Source organism: Symphalangus syndactylus, chromosome 12 (genome assembly GCF_028878055.3).
Source record: "Symphalangus syndactylus isolate Jambi chromosome 12, NHGRI_mSymSyn1-v2.1_pri, whole genome shotgun sequence".
In the NCBI taxonomy this organism is placed as follows: domain Eukaryota; kingdom Metazoa; phylum Chordata; class Mammalia; order Primates; family Hylobatidae; genus Symphalangus; species Symphalangus syndactylus.
Genome location: NC_072441.2, coordinates 75,271,032 through 75,297,934, shown reverse-complemented (window position 1 = coordinate 75,297,934; position 26,903 = coordinate 75,271,032). Strand labels below are relative to the sequence as shown.

The following is a 26,903-nucleotide window of genomic DNA, read 5'->3' as shown; positions in this document are numbered from 1 at the left end:
CCAGAGAAAATGCAATTCTTTGCATGCCCATCTCACTCCTGCAGCCTGGGGTCCCTCTTCAGTTTCTTTCTTTTTTTTTTAAATCATAAGCACATAGGCTCTGGGACCCAGCAGCATGCCGAAAGGTGAAGCACAAGTCTAAAGTCTTGTTAGTTGTGAAATCCAGCTCTCCTGGATTAGGCAAGGGGAAAACCACATATTTAAGATGTACTAGGGCAAGAAGAAAAGCGGAGAGAGCTGTCTCAATGAAATTTTGTGTATAATAGGAGCCATCCTATGTCTAATTGTCTCCTATCTCAGAGACCTCATGATTATTTCTGAGCTTTAACCAATGAATTAATGTAGGTTCTATCTGGCTCTTCTAACGTCTTTGGAATGGTTCCTCAGTGAACCACAGCTATCCACAGAGATAACAACCTGAATCCAAGCCCAGTGCCCAACCAGGTGCTACTCTTACTTGCATGACTTGGTTCTATTCTTTCCCAGTCCCATTGGGATAGCAGTGGTAGCTAAGCAGCTAAGCCGAGTGACCTCATTAGATTCTCTTCTAGTATAAAATCACATGTTAACTCAATTTTGGACTCATAGTCAGAAACTTGTAATTATTCCTCATTTTGGTATGCAGCTATTGCACAGTGGGGGAAATATGACTGGATAATGAGTCAAAAAGACTTGCTCTTACATTCCATCTTCCCCTTCATTGCCTGGGTGTCTTTGGATCAGTCAATCTTTGAGCCTCAGTTATCTAGAAAATGGGGACACTACTACTTTATATTTTTTCTTTTAGTGGGACCTAGATAAGGTAATGTAAGTAAAGGGGTTTTATTTATATATTGAATGGTATGATGTTATGATTACTAAAAGGAAATAGCTATTCTACTTACATTACAATGTGGTTTGAGAATCAAATTCAGTGAAATATGTGAAGAGGACTTTGAAAAGTAGAAAGAGCTGAGCAATGCAAAATACATCACTGCCCTTGAATGTAATAGCTGGTGTCATGTCAGCTGGATTAACTGTGGTCACCAGTTCTCATATATCCATTTGCTAGAGTAGCTCAGTCCTCCGGACTATGAAAAAGGGCACAGAAGCTACAGACACGAGATCTGGTACTATCTTTACCACTACCTTTTTATTGTGAGCACCTCAATCATTTTGAGATATTTGTCTCATTTCTTTTACTTTGAATATGCAAAAACAACAGTCACCTCCTAATATGGCTATTGGGAAAACATAACTGAAATGGATTCAGAAAATAGCCTTTAAGGACAAAGTTATGTGAAGGACATAAATTGGGCATGAACTCTTTCAGCAATGAATAGGCACATCTCCACATACCCCAGGATCTTAAGCTGATAATGTAACAACAAGAACCTATTGAATCAGGACAAGGTGATGGTTCTGCTCCTGTGGCAATCTAGGTCTCAGAATCTGGTGTGCAGGCAGGGTGTAAAGAGCAGATTGCATTTTCAGGAGAAAGGTTAAGCTTGAATGTTTTGGACAGGAGGTGATTAGATGCATTTTTAAAAAGTCCTTGAATTTACCTGATGTTTTTTGTGTCCTTGCGATGGTTGTAGCCCACTCTAGGATACAAATAAATTTAGCAACACAAAGAAGGTCATTTAAAAATCTTTCCCTCAGATGCTCCACTTCCTCTTCCTTCTAGCTTTCTCCTCTTCACTAATTTGGAAATCTGCGAGGCTGCCCTTTTGATCACTGGCAGTTTAAGAATAGTGACAAGTGGTTTTTGAAATGTTTTGAAACTTTTATAGGAGAGTGGTGGAAAGATGGAGGTTTCTAGAAAACCCTTAATAGAAGAGACCCATTTTATTTATTTATTTTTGGTTTTAAAACATTATTTTATTTTGAATGAATTTTAGACTTTAAGAAATTGCAAAAATACTAGAAAGTGTTCCTTTAATCCCTCACCCTGCTTCCACTTATGTTGAATCTCTCTCATCAATTTTAATTATTAAGAATAGGAAATTGACAGTGGTACAATATTATTAACTAAGCTACAGACTTCATCTGATATTTACCAGTTTTCCTGCAAATATCATTTTTCTCCCATCCAAGTACTAACCAGGCCTAACCCTGCTTGGCTTCTAAGATCAGACAAGATTGGGTGCGTTCAGGGTGGTATGGCCATAGATCCAAATATCATTTTTCTGTCTCAGGAGCCTATCCAGGACCCCGCATTGTATTGAGTTGTATTTCTCCCTAGTTGACTCCAATCTGTGACAGTTCCCTAGTCTTTCCATAACTTTGGCACTCTTTGAAGGATACTGATTGTTACCAGTGGAAGGTATCCGAGTTACTGGTGGCAAATCCATACAGGTCTGCAGCAACCTCAGTTCTTGCCCCCTCAGAAGAAAGAATTTGACTGAGGGGCATAAGGCAGAAAAAGAGATCAAGGCAGCTTTCAGAGTAGGAGTGGGAGTTTATTTAAAAAGGCTTTAGAACAGGAAAGAAAGGAAAGTATGCTTGGAAGAGACCCAAGTGGGCATGTGAAGGTCAAGCGTAGTGTTTAACCTTGATCCTAAGAGTTTATAGGCTGGCCTCTTTCCCATGATTCTTCCCTTAAAGTGGGCTGCCCTCATGCACAGAGCCCTCCTTAACCTTGGGAGATGAGCATGTGCACTGTGTTTAGGAAGTTGTATGCATGCCCGTTGGAGGCTTTCTTCCCTTTTCTCATGGCGTGCCCCTGGAAGGTCATACTCTGCCATTTTATCTCCTAATGCACATGTCTGGGAAGTTGTGTTTCCCTGGCACCTACATTCAGTTCACACTTTAGTGCAACAGGTGTGGACCATCAGGAAATGGCCTCTCTCTGGTGCTGGCTGCCAATTTATCACTTTTAGAGAGGCAATGGGATAACTGCCAAACCATCACCTGACATTTTTAGTGGGTGGGGGAAAAGCCCACTCCTGCCCTGCTTATGCCTGTCTACCTATAAATATGCTGATTAGTAATTTGGTAGAATGTTCTTCACTTTAGGTTTGTCTAATGTTTTGTCATGATTAGAGTGAAGTTATGCCATTTTGGCAAGAATATCACAGAAATGATATTATATGCCTTTTCAGCACATCATGCCAAGGGATTCATGATGCCGATATATGCCTTATTAATGGTGTTATTTACTTTGAGCACTCCATTAGGTTAGTGTCTGCTGTTTTCTCCATTATGAAACCACCTTTGCAAAAACTATAACAGTGAGAAAATTATGACACTGAAAGGGATCTGATCTAACCAATCCCCATCTTGCTTTTAACCTCCAAAATCCCTGACTCATTTCTGGGCTTATGCCAAGTTAACTTTGGGAGAAATTTAGTTTATAGTTTAAAAGATTGTATCCCTTCCTCAAAACTAAACCACCTTTGTGTAAAGCTGATGAAAAACCACCAGGTGAGGAGGATGAGAGCAACCTGAATTCTGTTAACATGTAGATATAAATAATTACCAACCATTACTCCAGAGGTCACAAGATTTGTGACTTCCCGATTATTCCTGCAGATAACATCACTATTGTAGAAGCTAAGATTGGCCTTTTGAGATGTCTTTTCAGATTTTTGCGTTTCTGAAAATGGATGGCTCCACCCAGACCCACAAACTGGTCCTGTGGCTCCACCCAGAAGTGGACTTAGCAGCTCATGAAGACCATTTTCCACACCCCTATGATTGCACCCCCAACCAATCAGCAGCACCCATTCCCTAGCCACCCCCCCCTCCTAAACTATCTTTAAAAAACTATAATCTCCAAATTTTCAGGGTGGTTGATTTGCATAATAGTAAAACTCTTAGTCTCCTGTTTAGCCAGTTCTGTACTTGTAAAACTTTCTCTATTGCAATTCCCCTGTCTTGATAAATTGGCTCTCTCTGGGGAGCAGGCAGGAAGAACCCATTGGGTGGTTACAACTATACAGTTATTGTATTTCTTTTTGTAGCTGGTAAGTGTTTTGAGGTAGATACTTTGAGTTTGTTCAAATCCTTTTATTGTTCTTGATTTTTTTTTTCCATAAAGGATCAGATACCTGTGTGTTTTCTTATATCTGATTTCTTACACAAGGAATCACATAACTCAAAATCACATCTTTTGGGTTTGGGTTTTGTTGTTGTTTTTTTTCCCTTACTTAATATGTCATGGAAAGCACCCCATATCCACTCTAGAGACTTTCCTCACTCTTTTATACATTTGTATAGTACCGCATGTTATTGTTCCAGCTTATTCAAGCACTCTTCCATGTACGGGCATTTAAGTTGTTTCCAGTGTTTTGCAATTATAACAATTTTTAAGGTTTTTTAATGTATAAGGAATACTAGCCCTTTTTCTCAAGTGTATGTTACAAATATTTTCTCTCAATATGTTAGTTGTTCTTTGATTTTGTTTATGGTGGTTTTTGTCACACAAAAAAAGCAGTCAAATTTATTAATCTTTTAAAAAATTGCCCCTGGATTTTAAATCATAGTTAGAAAGACTTTTCCTTACCAAGGCTAAATAATAATGTAGCCATTTATTTTCTATACTATGTGGTTTTAGTTTTTATATTTACATTGCTAATCCACTTGGAGTTTATTCTGCTCTATGGTATGTTTTACCCTAGTGATTTGAGATGCCACTTTTTTCATATACTAAATTTCGATATGTATTTTGGTCTAATTCTGGACTATTCTCTTCCACTGGCTTCTCTATTTCTCTATTTATGCTCCAGTACCACACTGTTTTAATTATCCAGGCTTTATCGAATGTTTTAATTTCTGGTAAGCCTAATCACCACAGCTTTTCTTTTTCAGTGTTTTTCTACTTCATTCTTACCCATCTTTTTTTATATGAACTTTAGTATCAAAATCTCTAACTCCAGAAAATAGCCTGTTCATATTTTGATGGAATTGTATTGCATTTATAAATTAACTCAGGGAGAAGCAGTATTTTCATAATGCTATAATTCTATCCAAGAACCTGGGAATGTCTTTCCTTTTATTCAAGTTTTTATTACTGTCTGTTAGGAGTGTTTTGACATTTTCCATGTATAGGTTTTCATATCTCAAGTTAAATTCATTCATAAATACTTACTATATTTTGATGCTATTTAAATGGTGTTTTCTCTACCATTATGTCCCCTGTTTGTTTATATGAAGGCTATTGATTTTTATGTTAATTTTACATCTGTCTTCTTCAGTAAATTATTTTATTGTTTGAGTTAGTTTTATTATTGATTCTCTGGGATTTTCCACATATATTATTATATCATCTGCAAATATAGTTTTACCACTCATTTAGTCACTCTTACACCTTTCATTGATTTGATTTCTCTTATCTAATTGCACTGGCTAGTATCTGTAACAGTAGCAGAGATAGTAGATATTTATGTCTTGCTTCTGATGTTAGTAGAAACATCCCTATTGCTTCTCCATTAAATAAGATAATGACTTTAGGACAATGAACCTCCAAAATTTGAGACAAGTCTCAGTTAATTTAGAAAGTTTATTTTGCCAAGATTGAGGATGTGCACCTGTGACACAGCCTCAGGAAGTCCTGATGACATGTACCCAAGGTGGTTGGGGCACAGCTTGGTTTTACACATTCTAGGGAGACATGTGACATCAATCAATATATGTAAGAAGTACATTGGTTCTGTCCAGTGAAGGGGTGGCCTGCCCCTCCACACCTGTGGATGTTTCTTGTCAGGTGGGATGAGAGACTGAGAAAAGAAAGAGATACAGAGACAAAATATAGAGAAAGAAAAGTGGGCCCAGGGGACCTGCGCTCAGCTTATGGAGGCACTCAGCTTACAGCTTATGGAGGACCGGCAGGCACTGGTCTCTGAGTTCCCTCAGTATTTATTGATCATTATCTCTACCATCTCGGAGAGGGGGATGTGGCAGGACAATAGGGCAATAGTGGGGAGAGGGTCAGCAGGAAACATGTGAACAAAGATCTTTGTGTCATAAATAAGTTTAAGGAAAAGTGCTGTGCCTTGATGTGCATGTATACGAACACCTTGGTGCATTAAAGAGCAATATTGCTGCTAGCACGTCTCACCTCCAGCCCTGAGGTGGTTTTCTCCTATCTCAGTAAACAGAGCATACAATTGGGTTTTACACTGAGGCATTCCATTGCCCAGGGACGAGCAGGAGACAGATGCCTTCCTCTTATCTCAACTGCAAAGAGGCCTTCCTCTTTCACTAATCCTCCTCAGCACAGACCCTTTACGGGTGTCCGGCTGGGGGATGGTCAGGTCTTTCCCTTCCCAGGTCTTTCCCTTCCCACGAGGCCATATCTCAGGCTATCCCATGGAGAGAAACCTTGGACAATACCTGGCTTTCCTAGGCAGAGGTCCCTGCAGCCTTCTGCAGTGTATTGTGTCCCTGGGTACTTGAGATTAGAGAATGGTGATGACTTTTAACAAACATACTGCCTTGAAGCACTTTTTTAACAAAGCACGTCCTGCATAGCCCTAAATCCATTAAACCTTGAGTCAACACAGCACATGTCTCTGCGAGCACAGGGTTGGGGGTAGGGTTACAGATTAACAGCATCTCAAGGCAGAAGAATTTTTCTTAGTACAGAACAAAATGGGGTCTCTTATGTCTAGTTCTTTCTACATAGACAAAGTAACAGTCTGAGCTCTCTTTCTTTTCCCCACACAGGGCTCACTGTAGGCCTGAGAGAGAGACAGAGAAAAGGATAATTAAAGACAGTCTCATGAGATCTGCTGGAGGTTCAGGGAGGTCCCAGACCACCCTGGGTTTTCCCTGTAGGCCAATCCTTCATGTTCCAGTTATTGAATGCCCATTCTACTGTAGGAACAGATCATAGTTATTAGAGTTCAGAAAATAAAGTTTCCTTGTTATTTATTCTGGAATTTGTCTTATCCTTTTAATATTCTACAAGTCTCCCACCAGTCTACTAAAGAATATCAGTTCCCTAAGGAACAGAATGGTCTGCTTCTGTTTGACCATCTTACCAAAGTAAGATGTTTGTTTTTGAAGCAACATAGATTCAAATAGGGATAACAACTCTTTGTGGAAAATCAAAGCATCTTTATATTTACTCAAGTAAACAGAAAAAATATCTCAATTGAAATGATTTCCCGCCTGCCAAACAAAACAGTTTTCTTTTGTAAGTCCTATTCCATATATGAGGGCGGTCAAAGCACAAGGCTTCACAAAGGGAAGAGTGATGAATTCAGCTAGTGTGAGCCACTGTGCCTGCCGACAGCTCACTTGCTCCATCCTGCAACCTGGACTGACAGGCTCAGCTGCGAACTCAGTGTCAGTTCTCTTCTCAAAGAGCCATGTTTTTCCTGGGAGTTAATTTGTGGTTGTTTCATGTTGGTTGAATTGGGCCTAAAGTCAAAGCAAAACTTTGGAGAAGCTGTGACGCATCCCAGGTTAAACCAGAACTATTTATTGCAGCTTTCCTTTTTGGCCACGTAGTTCTTGTCCTACAGAGTGGCTGGGATTTTCCACTTAAAGTGTCTGCTTATATCTTGGGAGGTGGGTCGTGAGGACCTCTAGCCTTCTTTTTTTTCCTGTGGCTCTCTTTGGAGGTCTGGCCAAGCTGACCCACCAATGCTCCGCAGGACCAGCCACAGGCAGAACGCTGCAGGACAAGAAGTTTGCCTTTTACAGCCCCATACCTGTACTATTTTCACCTTTCTCAATCCCTAGGACTTCCCAGACCTACCCAGGGGCTTCTGGCTGTGGTGCCTGGCTCCTTCGCTATGACACTAAACCTAGGCCTGCCTTGATTTTAAAAAATATAGCAACAATCACCACCACAATTACCATTTATTGGCCCTTCCTTATGTGCCTGGCATTATGTTGCACATTATATTCATATTTTTCTGCATCACTGTGTGAGCTCAACAGCTATAAGAAGTAGCTATACGTGCAGTGAATACCTTTGGTGCCCTCTCAGTCTCCTTGCCTACTCCACGAGGTCTCATGCAGGCCAGTTGGCATGACAGCTGTGTCCCTTTGCCTGAGGGGGTGCCCTCGCCTCCTGAGAAGATGGTAAATTGAGGGCTAAGCTAGAGGTGCTCAGTCCAGGAGTGATCCTCAACCTTTGAGGGGTAGGAATTTCTGGGAAAATTTCTTGACTTCCCATTCCCCATGGTGGGACAATTCTGGGGTAGGTTCCCGGGTCTCCCAGAGGGTCTTCAAAAAGATTGACAGCAGTGGCCTAGTGGTAACCTCATGGCAGCCACTTTATTGGTTTGTCTCCTGTCCCTGCTGTCTCACTTACCATTCCCTCTCATTGCTGTCTGGGATTTCTGCCCAAACTTGTTCTCAATCCTTGTGTCATGATTTGTCCTTGAAGGAATCTCCACCAAGATACTGCACGATTGTCCTCCCAGAACAGGAGAGAAAGAGAGCTTTGGGAGGCTGACATGCATGAGGACATGCAGCTGGTGAGTGGCCAGCAGGACTTGAATCAGCACCATCACTTATGTTTCCATCAGAATCAGTCTGGGCATATTTTTCTAGTTAGTTAATCAAATTAATTAATGTGTAGCTTTTTTGAAAATGATTTAAGCCTTTAGAACATATCCTAATACTTCCGTCTTGTATTAGATCTATTTGTCCTGTGTCTCATTCCATTGAGACTCAGGATTTAACCAGCAATATAATTAGATACAAATATAACAAATTAATCAATATTGCAATGCTATAGCTGAAAGTGACGAAAGGTAGTATGCCTCTAGAGGTATTCATACTTTACACTAGACTTTTCCAATTGCAGTGCCTTAATGCAAAGGAAGAACTCTGTTAGTAGAATTTCAGGCATCTAAGTAGTCAAGCAAACCCCCTCTCCATGCTGTCCAATGGACTTTTCCTGAGCCCCTTACACATCTTTCCATTTGCTAACTCTACCTGCTGACACTGATGCTTTATCTAATCATCAATGGGATTCCTCTTGAATTGTAAGGCAAAGTTCAACCCTGAATGTGTGCTGGCCTGGCTCCTTTGCAGTGACAAAAACATGCAACTGTCTCTTCTTTACCTCTCTGGCTCATCAGGGAACATGGAGGAACTGTTTATGTGCCTTGGTTTCCCAGCCTGTGAAAGTAAGATAACACTTGCTCCAACATGCTTTTCAGTGGATGATGTGAAGATAAATGTGATAATGTCTACAAAGTCCTCCAAATTCTCGGGATGAAATATGCTATATAAATGGTACACAGGCCTGTTATGATTAAAGTTTAATGCAGCAGCTCTCAGGCCTATGCAGGGAATGCAGTCTGGCTGGAAGATAGGATTGCTGAGTTGAACCCTCTAATCATTGCCCCCATGGATTCACCATCCAGCAGCCTCACCTTAGAAATGCCCATCCTTTCCATTCATTCAATTTGGTTTTTATTTTCAAGAGACCAGTTACACAGTTACGTTTTTCCCTTTATATTCTTCAGCTGTGGGGGTCAGGTTTTAGAAAACACATATGTACAAACATACATTGCCACCTAATTGATGACCCAACTCCTGGAGGGCCTAAGGACTAGATCAGCAAGTAGACATTTAGATATAAATTCTGAGCTGAAAACAATATTCATGATCCTCTGCATGTTTGTGTGTGGCCTGACACGATCATGCATTGGCCATTTTCTTTTCTTTTTTCTTTCTTTTTTTTTGAGACAGATTCTCTCACTGTTGCCCAGGTTGGAGTGCAATGTCACAATCTTGGCTCACTGCAACCTCTGCCTCCAGGGTTCAGGCGATTCTCCTGCCTCAGCCTCCCGAGTAGCTGGGATTACAGGCACCCGCCACCACGCCTGGATAATTTATTGTCTTTTTAGTGGAGACAGGGTTTCACTATGTTTGGCCAGGCTGGTCTCGAGCTCTTGACCTCGTGATCAGCCTGCCTCGGCCTCCCAAAGTGCTAGGATTACAGGCGTGAGCCACTGCATCTGTCCCAAGCACATCACCTATTTTCTTTTCTTTCTTTTTTTTTTTTTTTTTTTTTTTTGTGTGTGTGAGACGGAGTCTCGCTCTGTGGCCCAGGCTGGAGTGCAGTGGCTCAATCTTGACCCACTGTGAGCTCCGCCTCCTGGGTTCACGCCATTCTCCTGCCTCAGCCTCCTGAGTAGCTGGGACTACGGGCGCCCGCCACCACGCCTGGCTAATTTTTTGTATTTTTAGTGGAGACGGGGTTTCACCATGTTAGCCAGGATGGTCTCCATCTCCTGACCTCGTGATCTGCCCGCCTCGGCCTCCCAAAGTACTGGGATTACAGGGGTGAGCCACCGCACCTGGCCGCATCACCCATTTTCAAAACAACGAGCTGTACAATTTTCCTTTTTGTGACAGAATTGGAACTACTGGATTTCTCAGTAAAAGTAAAACAAAACAACCATAGAAAAATACCACCGTCTCCTTCTCAAATTAGTTCTTTCAGTTTATGCTCCTAACTCCATAAAAATGTGGCTTAGCTTTCGAGGTTTTTATTAATATTTATAATGCTCTTTTGGTGCCCTTGAATCACACAGAAATAGAGCCCTGGTATAAATACCTGTCTTCTAGGTGGATTGTGTTATACCTAAACTCAGCCATAAACTTTGAAGTTTTTATGTGTATGTATATTTGACTTTGCTTTGTTTCTCTTATTTCTTGATACAAAAGTTTATATTTTAAATACTTTTTAAAATGCAAATTTTAATAGCTTATATTTTATTTTCAAAAGTAATGCATGCTTATAAAAATATACTGACATGGATATAGAAACAAAGGGGGAAAAAAACCTCTTCTTCCAGACACATTTCTAAAATCCTGTTGGCAAGAAGTAAATCATGCACTTTAAGTCCTTTTAAATTAATGCCTTGTTAGTTTGAGGGATTGAAGTTGTCTTAGGAAGCTACTAACTCGTCATATTTCTTTATTTCTAAATATCGAAGTAACAAAAACTGAAAGATTTCAAAAATACAGAAAACTATACGAAATTATAATCACCCATAAGTCTACTGCCAAAAGATAATCAAGTTTTAACATTTTAGTGTACTTCTTTCAAAATTTTTCTCTGCCAATATGGTAGAGATGGTACAATGGTCCCTTCAATCGCTCCATATTATATTGTGACAGTTGTCTAATGCTAAGAGACATTTTGTCATTGGACGCAATGGTTCATGCCTGTAATCCCAGCATTTTGGGAGGCCAAGGCAGGAGGATCACTTGAGGTGAGGTGTTTGAGACCAACCTGGCAAACATGGCGAAACCTCGTATCTACTAAAAATACAAAAATTAGTTGCACGTCATGGCACACACCTGTAATCCCACCTTCTTGGGAGCCTGAGGCAAAAAATAAACATTCTTTCAAAAAAACATAATTTTGAATGGCTGTAAAATATTCCTTTACAAATGCTTCGTATTAAACATGTTCCAGATAATGAGAGGGAATATTCAGCCCTCTCACCTCATGTTTTCCTTGTGAGGGAGGGGCTCTTGTTCAATGACCAGGAAGGAGACATGTAAATGGAACCCTCGTTGGTCACCTCTCTCAATCCCCTCCCTCCTTCTTTCCAAAGGCAGAGTGACTACTCTGGCTGCTGAGATGGAAGAGGTGTCAGTTCAGTCACTCTCCACAGCAATTCTGCGATGCCCTGAGGCTTGTGTTTCATCTCCTTGGAATGGCTGGTTGGGCCCCACCATGTGGTCAGCTTCTCTGTCTGACAAGACTCACTTATTCTGGCATGTTCTTGCTCCTGCAGAGGGCAGGCATGCAGTTGGGGATGGAAGTGTTTAATCCTGAAGGAAAAGTGGTAGGCTTGTAGCCACAGGTTGAGCTACTTCTCTAATGCAGTTTAGTCAACCTTTAGGATTATAGACAGATGTTCATCAGCTGGATTCCTGTATTTGTCTCTCAACTTGCTCCTAATTTAGATGAGGGGAGATAGTGAGTCAAGAGAAAAAAATGCAATGATTATTAGTTATAGCCCTATACCTCAACTAATGTTACTATTGCTAACATTTATTTAGTATTTATTCTGGGTCAAGCTGCATTTTCTCATATAATTCCCCCAACAACCCTGTGAGGTCATGGTATTATTGTTATCATTTTACAGATGATGGAACTGAGGCATGATGAAAGCCCCTCGCAAGTAAGGGAGCTGGGATTTGCTCCCGTGCTCCTAGCCACTTCAGTCTATCGCCCTTCATCTATTCTATATCATAAATAACACATGAACTTTTTTGCACATCAATTGTAGCTTGACTTGTAAACTCTACCCGATGCTGTTTCCTATAGTTGAATATGTCTGTTATTTTTTAAATAATATTTTATTGTAGTTATTGAATATCATTTATAATGACTTTTGGGATATACAGATTTTTATTTTTATGCAGTTAAATCTATTCTTATTTTCCTTCATGACTTATTCCATCTGATTTTGTGTTTAGGAAGTCTTTCCAACCCAATAAACAGATTTTCACCTATATTTTCCTTTAGATTCTATGGTTTTATTTTAAAGTATAACTTTTGCCATCCAGAAATTATTTGATATAAGGGAACCATTCTAAGTTTTTTGTTTTGTTTCGAAGAAAACAAAACAAACAGTTGACTCAACACCATCCTTTCTCCACTGGTTTCCAAACCTGTTTCTGGTTTCTGTTTTTCTCCATTGCACTATCTACTAATTTTTCTGTAATTTCACTCTGTTTTTTATTTGTTTGTTGAAGTTTTTACTGTAGCTTTATGTCATATTTTAATATTTAGAAGGGTGAATCCCACCTTGGTACTCTATTTTTAGAAACTTGTTATCATCATGTGATATTCTTCCACACACATTTAAAAATTATTTTATCAAGTCTCTGTCCTAAAATCTTAGTGGGAATATAGTTAGAATCTAGTTTCATCTGCAACTCAGTTTGGAAGTATTTAATATCTTTACAGAATTCCTTTTTTCCATCTAGGAACCTGTTATTTATTTCTTCTTAAATATTTTCTCTTGCATGTCTCAGGTACTGAATTTGTCCTCATGAATGTGCCATTCTTTCTTGTTCAGATTATTTCTATTGTTTTATATATTTGGTGGCTATTGGGAATAGATTCTTATATAAATAGTTATTATGATTTCACACTGTTTAAAACAACTGATTATTGTTGGCATATGGACTATGTGGACAATTTTTAAAAAGTATTTTTGTTTAGTTTGTAGTTTCTTTATTGATCTCATTAAATTTAAAGTTTTTCCTTTGATCCTCTTGAGTTGTCTGTGCATAAATATATCATTTAAAATAATGATTTTCATTGCTTACAATTTTTACATATGTTTCATTTTTATTTTATTGACTGGAACTCCCAGAATAATGTTAAATAACAATTATAATGGACATCCTTATTTTGTTTAAATTTTAATGGAAATGCCTACAGGGTTTCACTGTAAAACATGACAGTTCTTGTTGCTTTAGAATAGATATTTAAATAAATAATATTTCTATTTGTAAAAAATATTTTCTCTTTAACAACCAGCACTAGATGTTGAATTTTATTATATTATTTTTCTTTGTCTTATTATATTTTCAAACATTAAACCATCCTTGCATTTTAAGAATAATATTTAATGATGTGTTGGGAGACAATTCTCCATGGGTCTTTCACATTTCTGTACTCCTTGTGAGCACAGGCACTGACTGCTCTTTGTTTGGGAGTATGTTTTCAAGGATAGAGGCTTTTCCTCCATAACAAAGGGTAGGTTTGCTTACAGACTTAAAAATATAGTGTCTCTCCCTGGTGCAACAAACAAACATTCTTACTGATCCAGTGTCATAAAGTCTCCCTCTGGAGCAACGGGCAGCAGGCACATGTTTATTGCCCATTTTAAAAGATCTGAGTTTCCTGAACTCAGGCTTCCTCTCCTGTAATGCAATCCACTGAATGTGCAGTGTCCACCTGGGCCCATATCACATGGCCCGCCTGAGAACAGGTGGGCAAGGGATCAGGGGCAGTGATGAACAGACTGATGCTCATGCTGTTTCCTATGTATGCCAAGAGCAACAAAATCCTTTGTCTCTGACCCTAAAGTCTCATTTCTTCTGCCACATGAAACTGGCAGGCTAACTTGTTAGCTTGCAAGTAGGGTAAGATGTCAGACCCTTTACAGTTGTTTGTTTGTTTTTTAGAACAAGGTCTCATTCTGTTGCCCAGACTGGAGTGCAGTGGCATGGTCATGGCTTACTGCAGTCTCAAACTCCTGGGCTTAAGTGATCCTCCTGCCTCAGCCTCCAGAGTAGCTTGGACTACAGGCATGCACCACCATGCCTGGCTAATTAAAAAACAAATTATTTTTGTAGAGATAGGGTCTTGCTATGTTGACCAGGTTGGTTTCGAACTCCTGGCCTCAAGTGATCCTCCTACTTCTGCCTGCCAAAATGCTGGGATTATGGGCATGAACCACCACATCCAGCCAGTTCTTACTGTTTAAGTAACACATTCAGTTTTCTAGAAATTTACTTATGAATTTACATCTACCTTCATAAGTAGTATTGGTTTGTAATTTTTTTCTTCCACACTGTCTTCATTAGGTTATTATGGTTATGCTAATGCTACAAGGAATTTGTAAGTTCTCCATCTCTTCCTGTACTGAAACAGTATATATGATGTGCAAACTATTCCTTTAAAATTTACAAAGACTTAGACTGAGAGTGGTGGCTCACACTTGTAATCCCAGCACTTTGGGAGGTGGAGGTGGGAGGATCACTTGAGGGCTGATGGCTTGAGTTCAGGAGTTCAAGACTAGCCTGGGCTACACGATGAAACCCTGTGTCTACTAAAAATACAAAAATTAGCTGAGTATGCTGGTGTGTGCCTGTAATCCCAGCTACCCAGGATACCGACGCAGGAGAATCACTTGAACCCAGGAGGCAGAGGTTGCAGTGAGCCGAGATCATGCCACTGCACTCCAGCCTGCATAACAAATTGAGACTCTGTTTAAAAAAAAAAAAAAAAAAAAAAAAACATTGCAAAGTCTAGTAAAATGGTTTTCACTTAAAAACTTTATTGGAATTAATTATTTTTCAACTTTTTTTCTATTGACCAAAACCTATCCAGATTTACTACTTACCAAGTTAATCTTAGCTATTTATATTTTCTCAGAACATAAGTGAATTAAAAAAATTTAACTGCATATAAAATTGTCTTATCATTTTAAGAGTCTCTCATATCTATAGTTATAACTCATTTCTCATTTATTTGTTGTGAACTCTCTCTCTTTCTGTCTCTCTCTCTCTCTCTCTCTTTTTGATGGACTTTCCAGAATTTGCCAGAACACTATAATTTTTAGTGTTTGCTTTCATTAATCTTTGCTTTTATTTTTGCTGGGTTTTTTTTGCCTTCAAAAGCTAACTTCATCTTTTAACTTCTTAAATTTAATTCAGCTTAATTATTTTATGTTACTCATGCTCTAATAAAGCAAGTACATAAATCTGCTTTTCCTACTGAATAGTTTTAGTTCTATCTTGTAAGATTTGATATGTAATCTTCTAATCATTATTATTTTTTTAATAATCTGTAATCATAATTGTTTTTTTCTTTAGTCCAATAGTTATTTATGTGTATGTTTTCTAATTTACAAATAAACACTTTCCTATTTTAAATTCTTGTTACTATTTTCTAGTTTATTTTAGAATAAACATTTAGAATGTGGGCTGTGTACTTTTCCTTTATGGGATTTTATAAAAATTATAATTTTGTTCTATTACACCATTAACTTCCAAAAATATTCCAGAGATGTTTGAAAAGTATATGTACTTATGTAAGTGTAAAAATTAAATTACAACAATTAGACTAACTAAAAATCATTAGCTAAATCCGTTTTATTTTAGGCCTACTTGATTTATCAAGGAATGAAAACACTGTTTGAAGATTCCAATTGTGTATATACCTATTTCTGCCAGTACATTGAAGAGCTGTGTACTTTAATACTAGTTTCTAAGTACATAATGGTTTCTACCTCTTATACTTTTATTGTGAAGTCTAACTTTTTTGGCATTCTAAATTTACATTATTTGGTTTATCTAGTGAATTTTGCCTACACTTTGCCTTTTTATTTACCTAAGCCTTTTTATTATGTTTTTATTTACATAAACCTGGTAGATCTTTGCTAATCTTTTTACTTTTAATTTATACATATATTTTTTTTTTTACCTGTGTCAAAAGATTTTATTAAACTAATTCAATTTGTTAGGGAAATGGTAAGACGTTACAACTGGTTAAGAGGAGCATTAAAAGTGCAGACATATATTCAGGCCATCAAGAATGAGGAAATGAATTTGCTAAATTGATGCAACATCAATCAATCGCCAGGGCCTGTCATTCACGGACAATCACTCCACCACACGCACACATGCATTCCTACGGTTTGTCCACAACTTCCAGAGCTGAAGAGTAGCTCAAGGACATCAAAGGGCAGAGGCCACTAGGAAGGGCTGAGCCACAACGGAGCAGTGCTCCTTCACTCTCGATTTCCATGGCTACCACCGTTTGTCTCTGGCAAATCATAGACGAATTTTAAAGACTGAGTAAATCTATAAAAGCGATTAATCACAGAAGTTCAATGTCTGATAAATTATTCCAAAAGTGTTCCTGGCACTCAGACTCACCAAGCATACATTCTTCAACCAAATTCTATTTCTATCCAAAAAGCATAGCCCATCAGTGTTCTTAAAGGAGGCGAATGGTTGTTCTGAGGTAGAAAACATTCTCCAATGTAGGTAAGGATGTAGATACCAGGTAAATGTTACAGTTGTGTTCATACTAACAATAAACTATGGATGATGTGGCTTAGTCAGTCAATGAGGAAAGAGCCAGAGACATTCTGAGGTCACAAAAAGAATTTAAATGTTAGCTAACAAGGAGTGCTCACCAAAAACAGGACTTTCCCACTCAGACTGCAAACCAGGCAGAACTACCATCTCGCTTTATCAGTCGTCACTGCATGTTGACATCAACACTGCGGAGAGTGATGCAGATGATAGATATAAACCTATCTACATACATATGCATACATAAAGCATATACTTATATGCATACACAGTTTACATTTCCCAGCAAATGTTCAGAAAAACTAGAATAAGAGAGAAGTGATGTGCCATTTTGTCTTGGAAAAGTATATATTTTACATATACATGCATGCATATATCTACATACATATGCATGTAATGCCTACCTGCATATTACCAAACTGATACACACGTGTGTATATGGAGGTGCGTGTGTGTATACGTGTACATTCACTTTATCACATACTCCATCAGCTTGATTTCCGAGATGGTAATTCATGTTTCATCTTTGTTCTGGGCTTCGTTTCTGTCTCTACTGTATTTTTTGTCTCAACCGTCAAGTCACATTTTACCAACACGTTAGACTGGGACAAACCAACATGGGATGGAAACTCCTATCTCAGGAGGCTAAAATCATGACGCAGGTTGGGATTGAAGAGCTGCTGATTTCCTTTCCCTTTCCCCCAGCAGTGTGGACCATGAGAGTGGGCTGGGGGCGGAAGACTGAGGCCCTCCCTCTCACTCACAGAGGGGCAAACCAAACAGCTCGGGCTGGAAGTCCTGCAGGGAATTCAGCACCAGGGTGGCTTTTGTCGTCAGGTCTCGGCTCAAGTTTCCGTCAGGAACCATGACCACCTGCATCCCAGCTGCCAGGGCCGCCTCCACCCCGTTGGGAGCATCTTCAAAGACAAAGCACTTCTCCATAGCAGGAGGAGGAGAGAACCTTTTGGCACAAGCTAGGAAGATGTCGGGGTCTGGCTTGCCACGCGGCACTTCGGGGTCATCTCCCAGCACAATGTGGGAACACAAGCCGAAGAACTCCTTGTGGCGGCTCGTCTTCATCTCGAACGACGCGGACCCCGAGCTGGTGGCCAGCGCAAAGGGGATGCCATATTTCCGCAGGTGGATGATGAGTTTCTCAGCCCCTGGCATGAGCGCAGCGGTGGGGAACACTTCCTTTAACTTCGTTTGGCTTTCTTCTACCAGCTCCTCTTTGGACATCGGGAGCTGCAAGCCGTCTATTATAATCTGTGCCGCCTCTAATGCCTTCTTACCCAGAACCAGGGACTTTACATCCCAGCTGTATTTCTTGTCATGGCGATCACATATTTCTTGAAATACCACTGAATACAGCCGTTCAGTATCCAGAAGAAGTCCGTCCATGTCAAAGATGAGGTGGATGACGGGCTGCGGCGGGGGCACCAGCGGGGGCGCCGCCATGGTGCCACCTTCTGTGTCTGGGTTATACATATATTTTTTAATCCAGCATGTAGCTGGAGTTTTTTCTAACCCAGTTTAAGAACCTTGATCTTTTAATAAATAACTTTATTTATATTTATTTTCATAAGTAATATTTTTGCTTTTATTTTTTAAGCTTGAAAGAGTTTTTTTAATTATTAAAACAAATTTTTGTGGGTACATAGTAGGTATATATATTTATGGGGTACATGAGGTGTTTTGATACAGGCATGCAATGTGAAATATGCACATCAAGGGGAATGGGGTATCCATCCCCTCTGGCACTGATCCTTTGAGTTTCAAGCAATCCAATTACATTCTTTAAGTTATTAAAAAATATACAACTAAATTATTATTGACTACAGTTACCCTATTGTGTTATCAAATAATAGGTCATATTTATTCTTTCTATATTTTTTGTACGCATTACACATCTCCACCAGCCTCCCAACCCCCAACTATATTTCCCAACCTCTAGTAAGCATTCTTCTACTTTCTATGTCCCTGAGTTCAACTGATTTGATTTTTAGATCCCACAAATAAGTGAGAACATGCACTGTTTGTCTTTCTGTGCCTGGCTTATTTCACTTAGCATAATGACTTCAAGTTCTATCCATGTTGTTGGAAATGACTGGATCTCATTCTTTTTTATGGCTGAATAGTACTCCATTTTGTATAAGTACCACATTTTCTTCACCCGTTCATCTGCTGATGGACACTTAGGTGGCTTCCAAATTCTAGCTATTGTAAACAGTGCTATAACAAACAGGAATGCAGATATCTCTTCAATGTACTGATTTCCTTTCTTTTGGCTGTATAACCAACAGTGGAATTGCTGGATCGTATGATAGCTCAATTTTTAGTTTTTTGAGGAACCTCCAAGCTGTTCTACATAGTGGTTGTAGTAATTTACATTCCCACCAACAGTGTATGAGGGTTCCCTTTTCTCCACATCATTGCCAGCATTTGTTATTGCCTGTCTTTTGGATATAAGCCATTTTAACTGAGGTGGGATGATATCTCATTGTAGTTTTGATTTGCACTTCTCTGATCTTCAATGATGTTGAGCACCTTTATATGCCTGTTTGCCATTTATTTGTATGTCTTCTTTTGAGAAATGTCTATTAAAATCTCTTGCCCATTTTTGATTGGATTATCGGATTTTTTCCTATAGAGTTGTTTGAGATCCTTATATATTCTGATGATTAATCCCTTGTTAGAGGAGGTAGTTTGCAAATATTTACTCCCATTCTATGAGTTGTCTCTTCACTGTGTTGATTGTATCCTTTGCTGTGCAGAAGCTTTTTAACTTACATCATCCTTTTTAATCTTTTTCTGTGCTTTCTCTGTCTCTCTGTCTCTGTGTCTTTGTGGCTGCCTTTTTTCTTTCTTTTGATATATGAACTAGGTTTTCTTTGTTCTTTTTCCTCTTATGATGATTGGAGTGTTTGTATTTATGTAAAATTTTAATTAACATATATAATCCCACATTTCTTGAATCATGCCAAGAATTAAACAATCTCTTGGCTTCTTACTTTGTTAAATAATAAAATTAGCATATATCAGCTTTTTAAAAAATTATCTGTGCTCATAAAAAATAACTTCATTTTCAGGTATTTGCCATAGGACAACTCTGAGATCTTTGCTTAATTTCAGGAGCTAGCCAATATTGCTACAATTATAGAAAATGTAGCTAGAAAATTTTAGATCCTCAGTATCAACTCTTCCAAATGCATTATTACAGTAATAAAGCCACTGAAGCCTTGAATAGTTTAAGACTTGTTGTAGGTCCCAAAACTAGCAAGTGGCAGGATTAGACCTAGAACTCAGATCTCCTGCCCAAACAGTACTTTTTCTACTGTATTATATATTTTATGAGCGGCAATTGAGACAGTGAACAAGCTTAAGTTTATCTGGGGTTAGGGAGGATGGGGATAGACAAAGAGCACTCTGAACATTAGAGAAAGGAATGATGGAGGAAGTCAGGAGTATTTGATTTTGAAAAGGAGATGATATATGGCTTATGACTTCACAGGAAATAAATATAAAACAACACAAGCTTTTCTTGCCTCCCTCTGTCACCTCAGAAGGGGTTTGGAGTTGGTGAAGAGATACTGTAATGTGATAATGAGACTAAGAAGAGGTAAAAAGAGGACTTAGGTTGAGTCTATTTGGGTTATTTGGCTGGTTCTGTGCTCTGGATTTTCCTTCTGTTCACTTTTATTGAGTTTTACTAAGAAGCCATCTGGTAAAATATTTTAGACTTAGGTTGCTATTTAACATATAGAGCAGGCTGGTTTAAGTGAATACCCAGCCAACAAATAATAAGAAAATAACCCAAACAGCATCATATTTTAATGTTTCCTGATTGAAATCAAGATGCTGATTATCTTTTAGTCTAAAAATGTAATTTTGGAGGAACATCAGCTCAGAAAAGCTCTGGCATAAGGAAATAGGTCAGCTTCTCTTCCAACATCAAGGATTTCCAAATTCAGCCCAGAAGACTTAATAAAATGTACCTAAGGGAACTAGAAGACAGTGAAACTAGAGTTCAGCTTCCATGAACATGGATACACCCTTTGATCCCTATGTTTCCTATGACCCTCTGGGCAGAGCAATCAGGCAGCTAGTCATCTATGTAGGATTCAGTTTGTCATTAAGCTTTTTTCTTAACAGTACATAATAAACACCTGATGAAGTTTTGAGATTAGATCTCGAAGAATGTCTGCTCCTTGTGATTTCTAAAGCTTATATGGGAGGGTGTCCAGGTGTTTTTAAGGATTATATTGCTCTCATTCATTTCACCCCTTTCCTCACATGTCTTTTTCTGCCAAGGAGTTGAGTGTGGTTGTAGATTATAATTTAATACTTGTCAGACATTCTGTAGACAGCGTTGTTAGCTCCATTTTGAAAATAACACTTGAAAAATAATTACTGAGTTAACACACAGAATTTCTCTCTAAATTGGCAAATGATTTCTGTGCATTTACTTTCTGGCTTGCATAATCCTTAAGTTTTAGAAATGTTCACACTGGACTGTGGCTACATAACCTTCAGCCCTTTACACATGGTATCATTGGTCCTTTGATACATATATGTTTACTATGATGGTCTGGGTAATATTCATGCTTTAATGCTTTAAAATATGACCCATTCCTTTCTGACTGGTGGCATCCCTCCTACACTGACTTCAGGTGGGTTTGACAGTGGTAAATAGCTATAACTCATTTCTACATATAGATATATTACTGTTTTTGTCTTTGGACCCTCTTCAATACATTTTGCCCCTCATGTTCAATTGTATTACCTGTTTAGGTATCATGTCATGATCCCAGCTCAGTAAATCTATCTACTAGAATACAAGTTTGGTGTTCATGTACTGATCATGTATTTGGGTCTTATTGATCATGCTTTTTCTCGACTTTGGGTGATTCTCAAGTTGAATGTGATTATCCATACTAGAGATGCCACTAATAAGTAGGTTAATTCTACTGCTTTCTAGACTTTTACTCCAGTTTTAAAATTGATGCCATGACGACAGCATTCCCTTTTCTTTTCTTTCCTTCTTTTTTTTTTTGGGGGGGGGGGGATGGAGTCTTGCTCTGTCGCCCAGACTGGAGTGCAGTGGCGTGATCTCCGCTCACTGCAAGCTCTGCCTCCCGGGTTCATGCCATTCTCCTGCCTCAGCCTCCCAAGTAGCTGGGACTACAGGCACCTGCCACCACGCCCGGCTAATTTTTTGTATTTTTAGTAGAGACGGGGTTTCACCGTGTTAGCCAAGATGGTCTAGATCTCTTGACCTCGTGATCTGCCCGCCTCAGCCTGCCAAAGTGCTGGGATTACAGGCTCGAGCCACCGCGCCTGGCAGCATTCCCTTTTCTACAGGAAAATAATCTGTAATCTTTTTTTTCCACCTACACACCATGTAATAATATATGGCCAAGAAATGCAAACTTGGTGCGTTACAGCTCTGCCTTATCAATGAACTTACTCCATGGAACAGAAGTCGTGAGGCAGGCTTCGGTCATCCTCGTGGTTTCAGGGCATGGTTATTTTGCCAACCCTGCAAAGTGGTCTGAAGCAGTGATTCCCAAGCCTAACTTCTCTCCTGAAGAAGCTGGGAAGTGTTAACAAAATATAGATCCTCCAGCTTCAACCTGATTAACCAAGTCAGATTCTCAAGGTTCCCAAAATCTGAGCTTTGAAACAGCTCTTTAAGCAATAACAATGTTGTTGGATAGTGAGAAAAACTACTGCTCTAGAGGCTCTTGAATTCTGCGTGTGTATATGTGCATATGTGTCAGAGGCACTAAATAGTAACAACTTAGAATCAGAAGATACTCTTCAAGCTCATGTCTCACTTCATGGAAACGAAATAGAGGTATTTGTAGGTTAAGGGACATGTCTAAACGCACATAGCTAGTCAGTGGAGAATTGTGAACAGCAAAGGAAAACAAAAGCCAAGTGTCCTGATTCTTAGTCCAGGCTCATTTTCTCTAAATTAAGCTATCTTTGATATTTTCTTAAAATGCTACCATTTATAAATTCAATAATTTTCCCAAGAGAGATAAGTTACATATAACGTAAATGTCTTTTTCTCCTGAGCATTAGAGCATAAAATAGAATCTGAAAAGCAATGGGTTAACTCAACAATACAGCCTCACCACATTAGTAGCTGACACATGTTAACTGATTATTGAAAAAGTCATTTGTGGCACAGGTTGACATAAGCTGGTGTATTGAGAGAGGCCAAAGAACGGTGTGTAACTAACACAGATTTTGGAATCATAGGCCTGGGATCAAATCCTGACTTAACTATGTGATTCTAGGCAATCCTAGGCCTCAGTTTATGCATCTGTAAAATAGGTATAATATTTTCCTTTTATAGTTATTGTTAGGTTAAATGAAACATGAATACATGTATGGTGCCTGGCACATAGTAACTACTAATAATTAATCTCTTGTGCTTATTAAATGCCAGCTGCTTGACAGATTATTAAAACTCACACCAACCCCACAAGTGAGTGTTGTAATTATTCCTATCTTAAAATGAAAACTTGACACTCAGCTATGTTCAGTAACCTGTCTGGGGGTCATGGAGGTATTTGGAAATTGAGACTGGAGCTCTGCCCATCTTAAATTTCTCAGATTCTCCTCTCTTATGCTGTCTTTCAATAAATGACAGCTGTCATTATTGCCCTCATCCTCACCCAGAAGCCAGTATAATTCAGTGGCCAGGCCGCCCCGTCTGGGAAGTGAGGTGCGCCTCTGCCCGGCCGCCTCTTCTGGGAAGTGAGGAGCGCCTCTGCCAGGCCGCCCCGTCCGGGAAGAAGTGAGGAGCGCCTCTGCCTGGCCACCCATCATCTGGGAAGTGAGGAGCGCCTCTGCCCGGCCACCCATCGTCTGGGAAGTGAGGAGCGCCTCTGCCCAGCCACCCATCGTCTGGGAAGTGAGGAGCGCCTCTGCCCGGCCGCCCCGTCTGGGAAGAAGTGAGGAGTGTCTCTGCCCGGCCGCCCCGTCTGGGAAGAACTGAGCAACGAGTCTATCCGGTTGCCCCATCTGGGAAGTGAGGAGCGCCTCTGCCCGTCCGCCCCGTCTGGGAAGAAATCAGGAGCACCTCTGCCCGGCTGCCCCGTCTGGGAAGAAGTGAGGAGCACCTCTGCCCGGCCGCCCCATCTGGGAAGAAGTGGGTAGCGTCTCTGCCTGGCCGCCCCATCTGGGAAGTGAGGAGCGCCTCTGCCCGGCCGCCCCGTCTGGGATGTGGGGAGCACCTCTGCCCGACCGCCCTGTCTGGGAGGTCTACCACAGAGGCCAGAAGCAATGTGGGGGCTGGACGTGGTGGCTCACGCCTGTGGTCCCGGCACTCTGGCGGGCCGAGGCGGGTTGATCACTTCAGGCTGGGAGTTCGAGACCAGTCTGGCCAACATGGCGAAACATATGAAAAATACAACAGACAAACCAACCAACCAACCCAGTGACAACAAAACAGGCCTACCCTGGAGTCATACTCTAATTTTTTCTATTTTCCTCCCTTTCTGATCCTTTATCCCACCTTCTTTTTCTTCCTCTTCCTTCTCCTCCTTCTTTGTCAAATGGAGGATTGAGCTGTTATCACTGATCCATATAAAGTCCCTCTCTCATTTATTTTGGTTCCCACCCCCCATTTCTATTCCCCGACTTCCCATGTGCAACCTTCCTAATTTGTTTGATACGCATCTTTTTGTTTGTATGTATTTTTAGAAAATGTTTATTGTTTTGTGTGCAAAAAAAATTAATAAAAAAAAAAGAAAATGGTTCATGATCCAAAGCAAAAAAAAAAAAAAAAAAAAAAAAATTCAGTGGCCAGGCTCATGGCTCAGGCTTGAAGTCCAAAGAGCTGGATGTTTCTTTCCTTTCAATAAATGACAGCCATGTGACCTTGAGTGGGCTCCTCAATTTCCTATTCCTTGGTTTCCTCATTTGTAGGATGAGGATGATAATCTAGTTTATAGGGTTGTTGTGAGGATATCTGGTAAGCTCTCAATACTTCTGCTACTTTTTACTTACTAGTCAGTCTAACATGCTAAATGAGAATGAATTCTGGGTCTTGTCTTGCCCATGTTTTCCAAGCCTCTACTAAAGGTTTTTGTTTTTTAGCACTTTCCCTGAATGTCAGGTGTGAGTGCATTAAAGGTGTTGGCTGAAGGGGGATGGAAACAAACATTAGTTACACTTTCAAAATTTCTCCAATCAGAGTTTGGTCCTTCCTCTGGTAGGTGGTGGTAAACTCTCTTCAGTTATATGGCCCTGAAAATCCTTGAAGCTCCATATATTGAAGGGATAATGGGCCAATACGTGAACAGCATCTCACCACCCATCTTCTGATGTGCTTGGCAAACATGCTCACAGAGACAGGGGCTCAGGATTTTCGGAATTCTATCTGCTCTGCAGAATGGAGCCCAACTCCAAAGAGGCATTGATAGGCGGAGCTGATGCAGAGGTGACTGCATGACATGATAGCCGAGATCCTGGACAATTCACTATGTACTGTCCATTCAAATGAAAGGTTAGAGTTAAGAGCAGACACTGCTAGTGCTACCAAGGGATAATTTTTTGTATGCACGTGTGCTCATGTGTTTATATGCTTTTAGCTATCTTTTTGATAGTAAATATAGGAAAAGACATTTCAAAGACTATACATGCTAGATTTCTGAGAGGGAAGAACTATCATTAAAAGCATAAAACATCACATTATATTTGAGTTCAGTAACCTGAAGTTCAGCAAGTTTTCCACAGTCTCAGCTTTCCTAACAAGAAACAATGCACGTGTCTACTTCTGTACTTTCATAACACTTTATTCTGTGCTACAGAATAAAGTATTTTAACACCCCTTTATCTCTCTTTTAGGCACAGTGTGTTTCTCATCATGAACCAAGATGAGGCAGAACGACAGCACGAGGTAGTTTCCATTTCAAGCTAGCTGTTTTCTGCATCCTCCCACCTCCTTCAAGAGTTGCGTGCTTGATTGAATTAACTAATACCAGTTGTGCTTTACATATTTGAGTTAAAATATATGTGTTACATGTCAACATTGTGCTAAAATGTGTTATTGAAATTTTATTAACAAGCATTGCTTTAATTTAGTACTGAAGAAAGTCTGTTTATTGGACAGCAATTTTATACCTGTGTATGAATACCTGAGTATGTAGAAGAATCAGATATGTGATTAGCTAAACTTCCAAAGTTGATAGAAACTAGGTGATTATTTAAATTGCACAAAACCCTGTATTTTACTTAAATTTCTATAAAAGTAATAACATCTTACATTTGCTTAGTGAGAAATGCTTTGCAGATGCCTTTGACATATATTATCTCATTTGTTCCTCTCAAAATTCTTTTTTTTTTTTTGAGACGGAGTCTTGCTCTATCCCCCAGGCTGGAGTGAGTGCAGTGGCGCGATCTCGGCTTACTGCAAGCTCCGCCTCCCGGGTTCACGCCATTCTCCTGCCTCAGCCTCCCAAGTAGCTGGGACTACAGGCGCCCGCCAACACATCTGGCTAATTTTTTGTGTTTTTAGTAGAGACAGGGTTTCACCATGTTAGCCAGGATGGTCTCGATCTCCTGACCTGGTGATCCGCCGGCCTCGGCCTCCCAAAGTGCTGGGATTACAGGCTTGAGCCACCGCGCCCGGCCTCAAAATTCTTATGAACTAAGGAGAGAGTGACTATTGTCTGCATGTTTTATGGATAAGAAAAAGAGAAAGCATCCTTAGCACATTTGAAATGTATTACCTTTACAAAAAGGTAACTCATCATCACCTCTTTAGAAAGCACAATTCAATGTGGAAAGTATGCCTACCTCTGTTTACTCTATGCATGTATAATTAGCGTCCTGGTTATCTCCTGCTGTGTAACAGATTATCCTAAAACTTACTGGCTTAAAACATCATTTTATTATGTCTCATTATTTTTTTGGTCAATAGTTTGAACAGGGCTCAGCTGGGTGATTCCTGTGTTCCATGTGGAGTCAGCAGAGATAACTTGGTAATACCCAGCTGCCAAATGAGCTGGTCTGGAGATTCCAAGATGGCTTCATTTACAAATTTAGTGATGGGGATGGCTGAAAAGCTGGTCTTGGCTGGGACTGGCAACTAGAGCGCCTACATGTAGCCTTTCCAACATGATATTAGGGTAGTC

General features: G+C 39.8%; 1 protein-coding gene and 1 pseudogene across 1 annotated transcript; one reads left to right on the top strand and one right to left on the bottom strand.

Moving 5' to 3' along the window:
* LOC134734237 (neuroblastoma breakpoint family member 11-like) overlaps window positions 1–26,903 on the top strand; it is a 514,399-nt pseudogene that overhangs the window by 435,993 nt on the left and 51,503 nt on the right.
* LOC134731291 (pseudouridine-5'-phosphatase-like) lies at window positions 16,586–18,189 on the bottom strand. The gene has a single exon (XM_063626000.1). It carries the CDS (start codon window positions 18,151–18,153, stop codon window positions 17,509–17,511), a length of 645 nt encoding a protein of 214 aa, XP_063482070.1. The 5' UTR covers window positions 18,154–18,189; the 3' UTR covers window positions 16,586–17,508.

What these genes read in the sequence shown, in the direction of transcription:
- LOC134731291 (XM_063626000.1), bottom strand. Translation starts at nt 18,153, where the DNA reads ATGGACGGACTTCTTCTGGATACTGAACGGCTGTATTCAGTGGTATTT.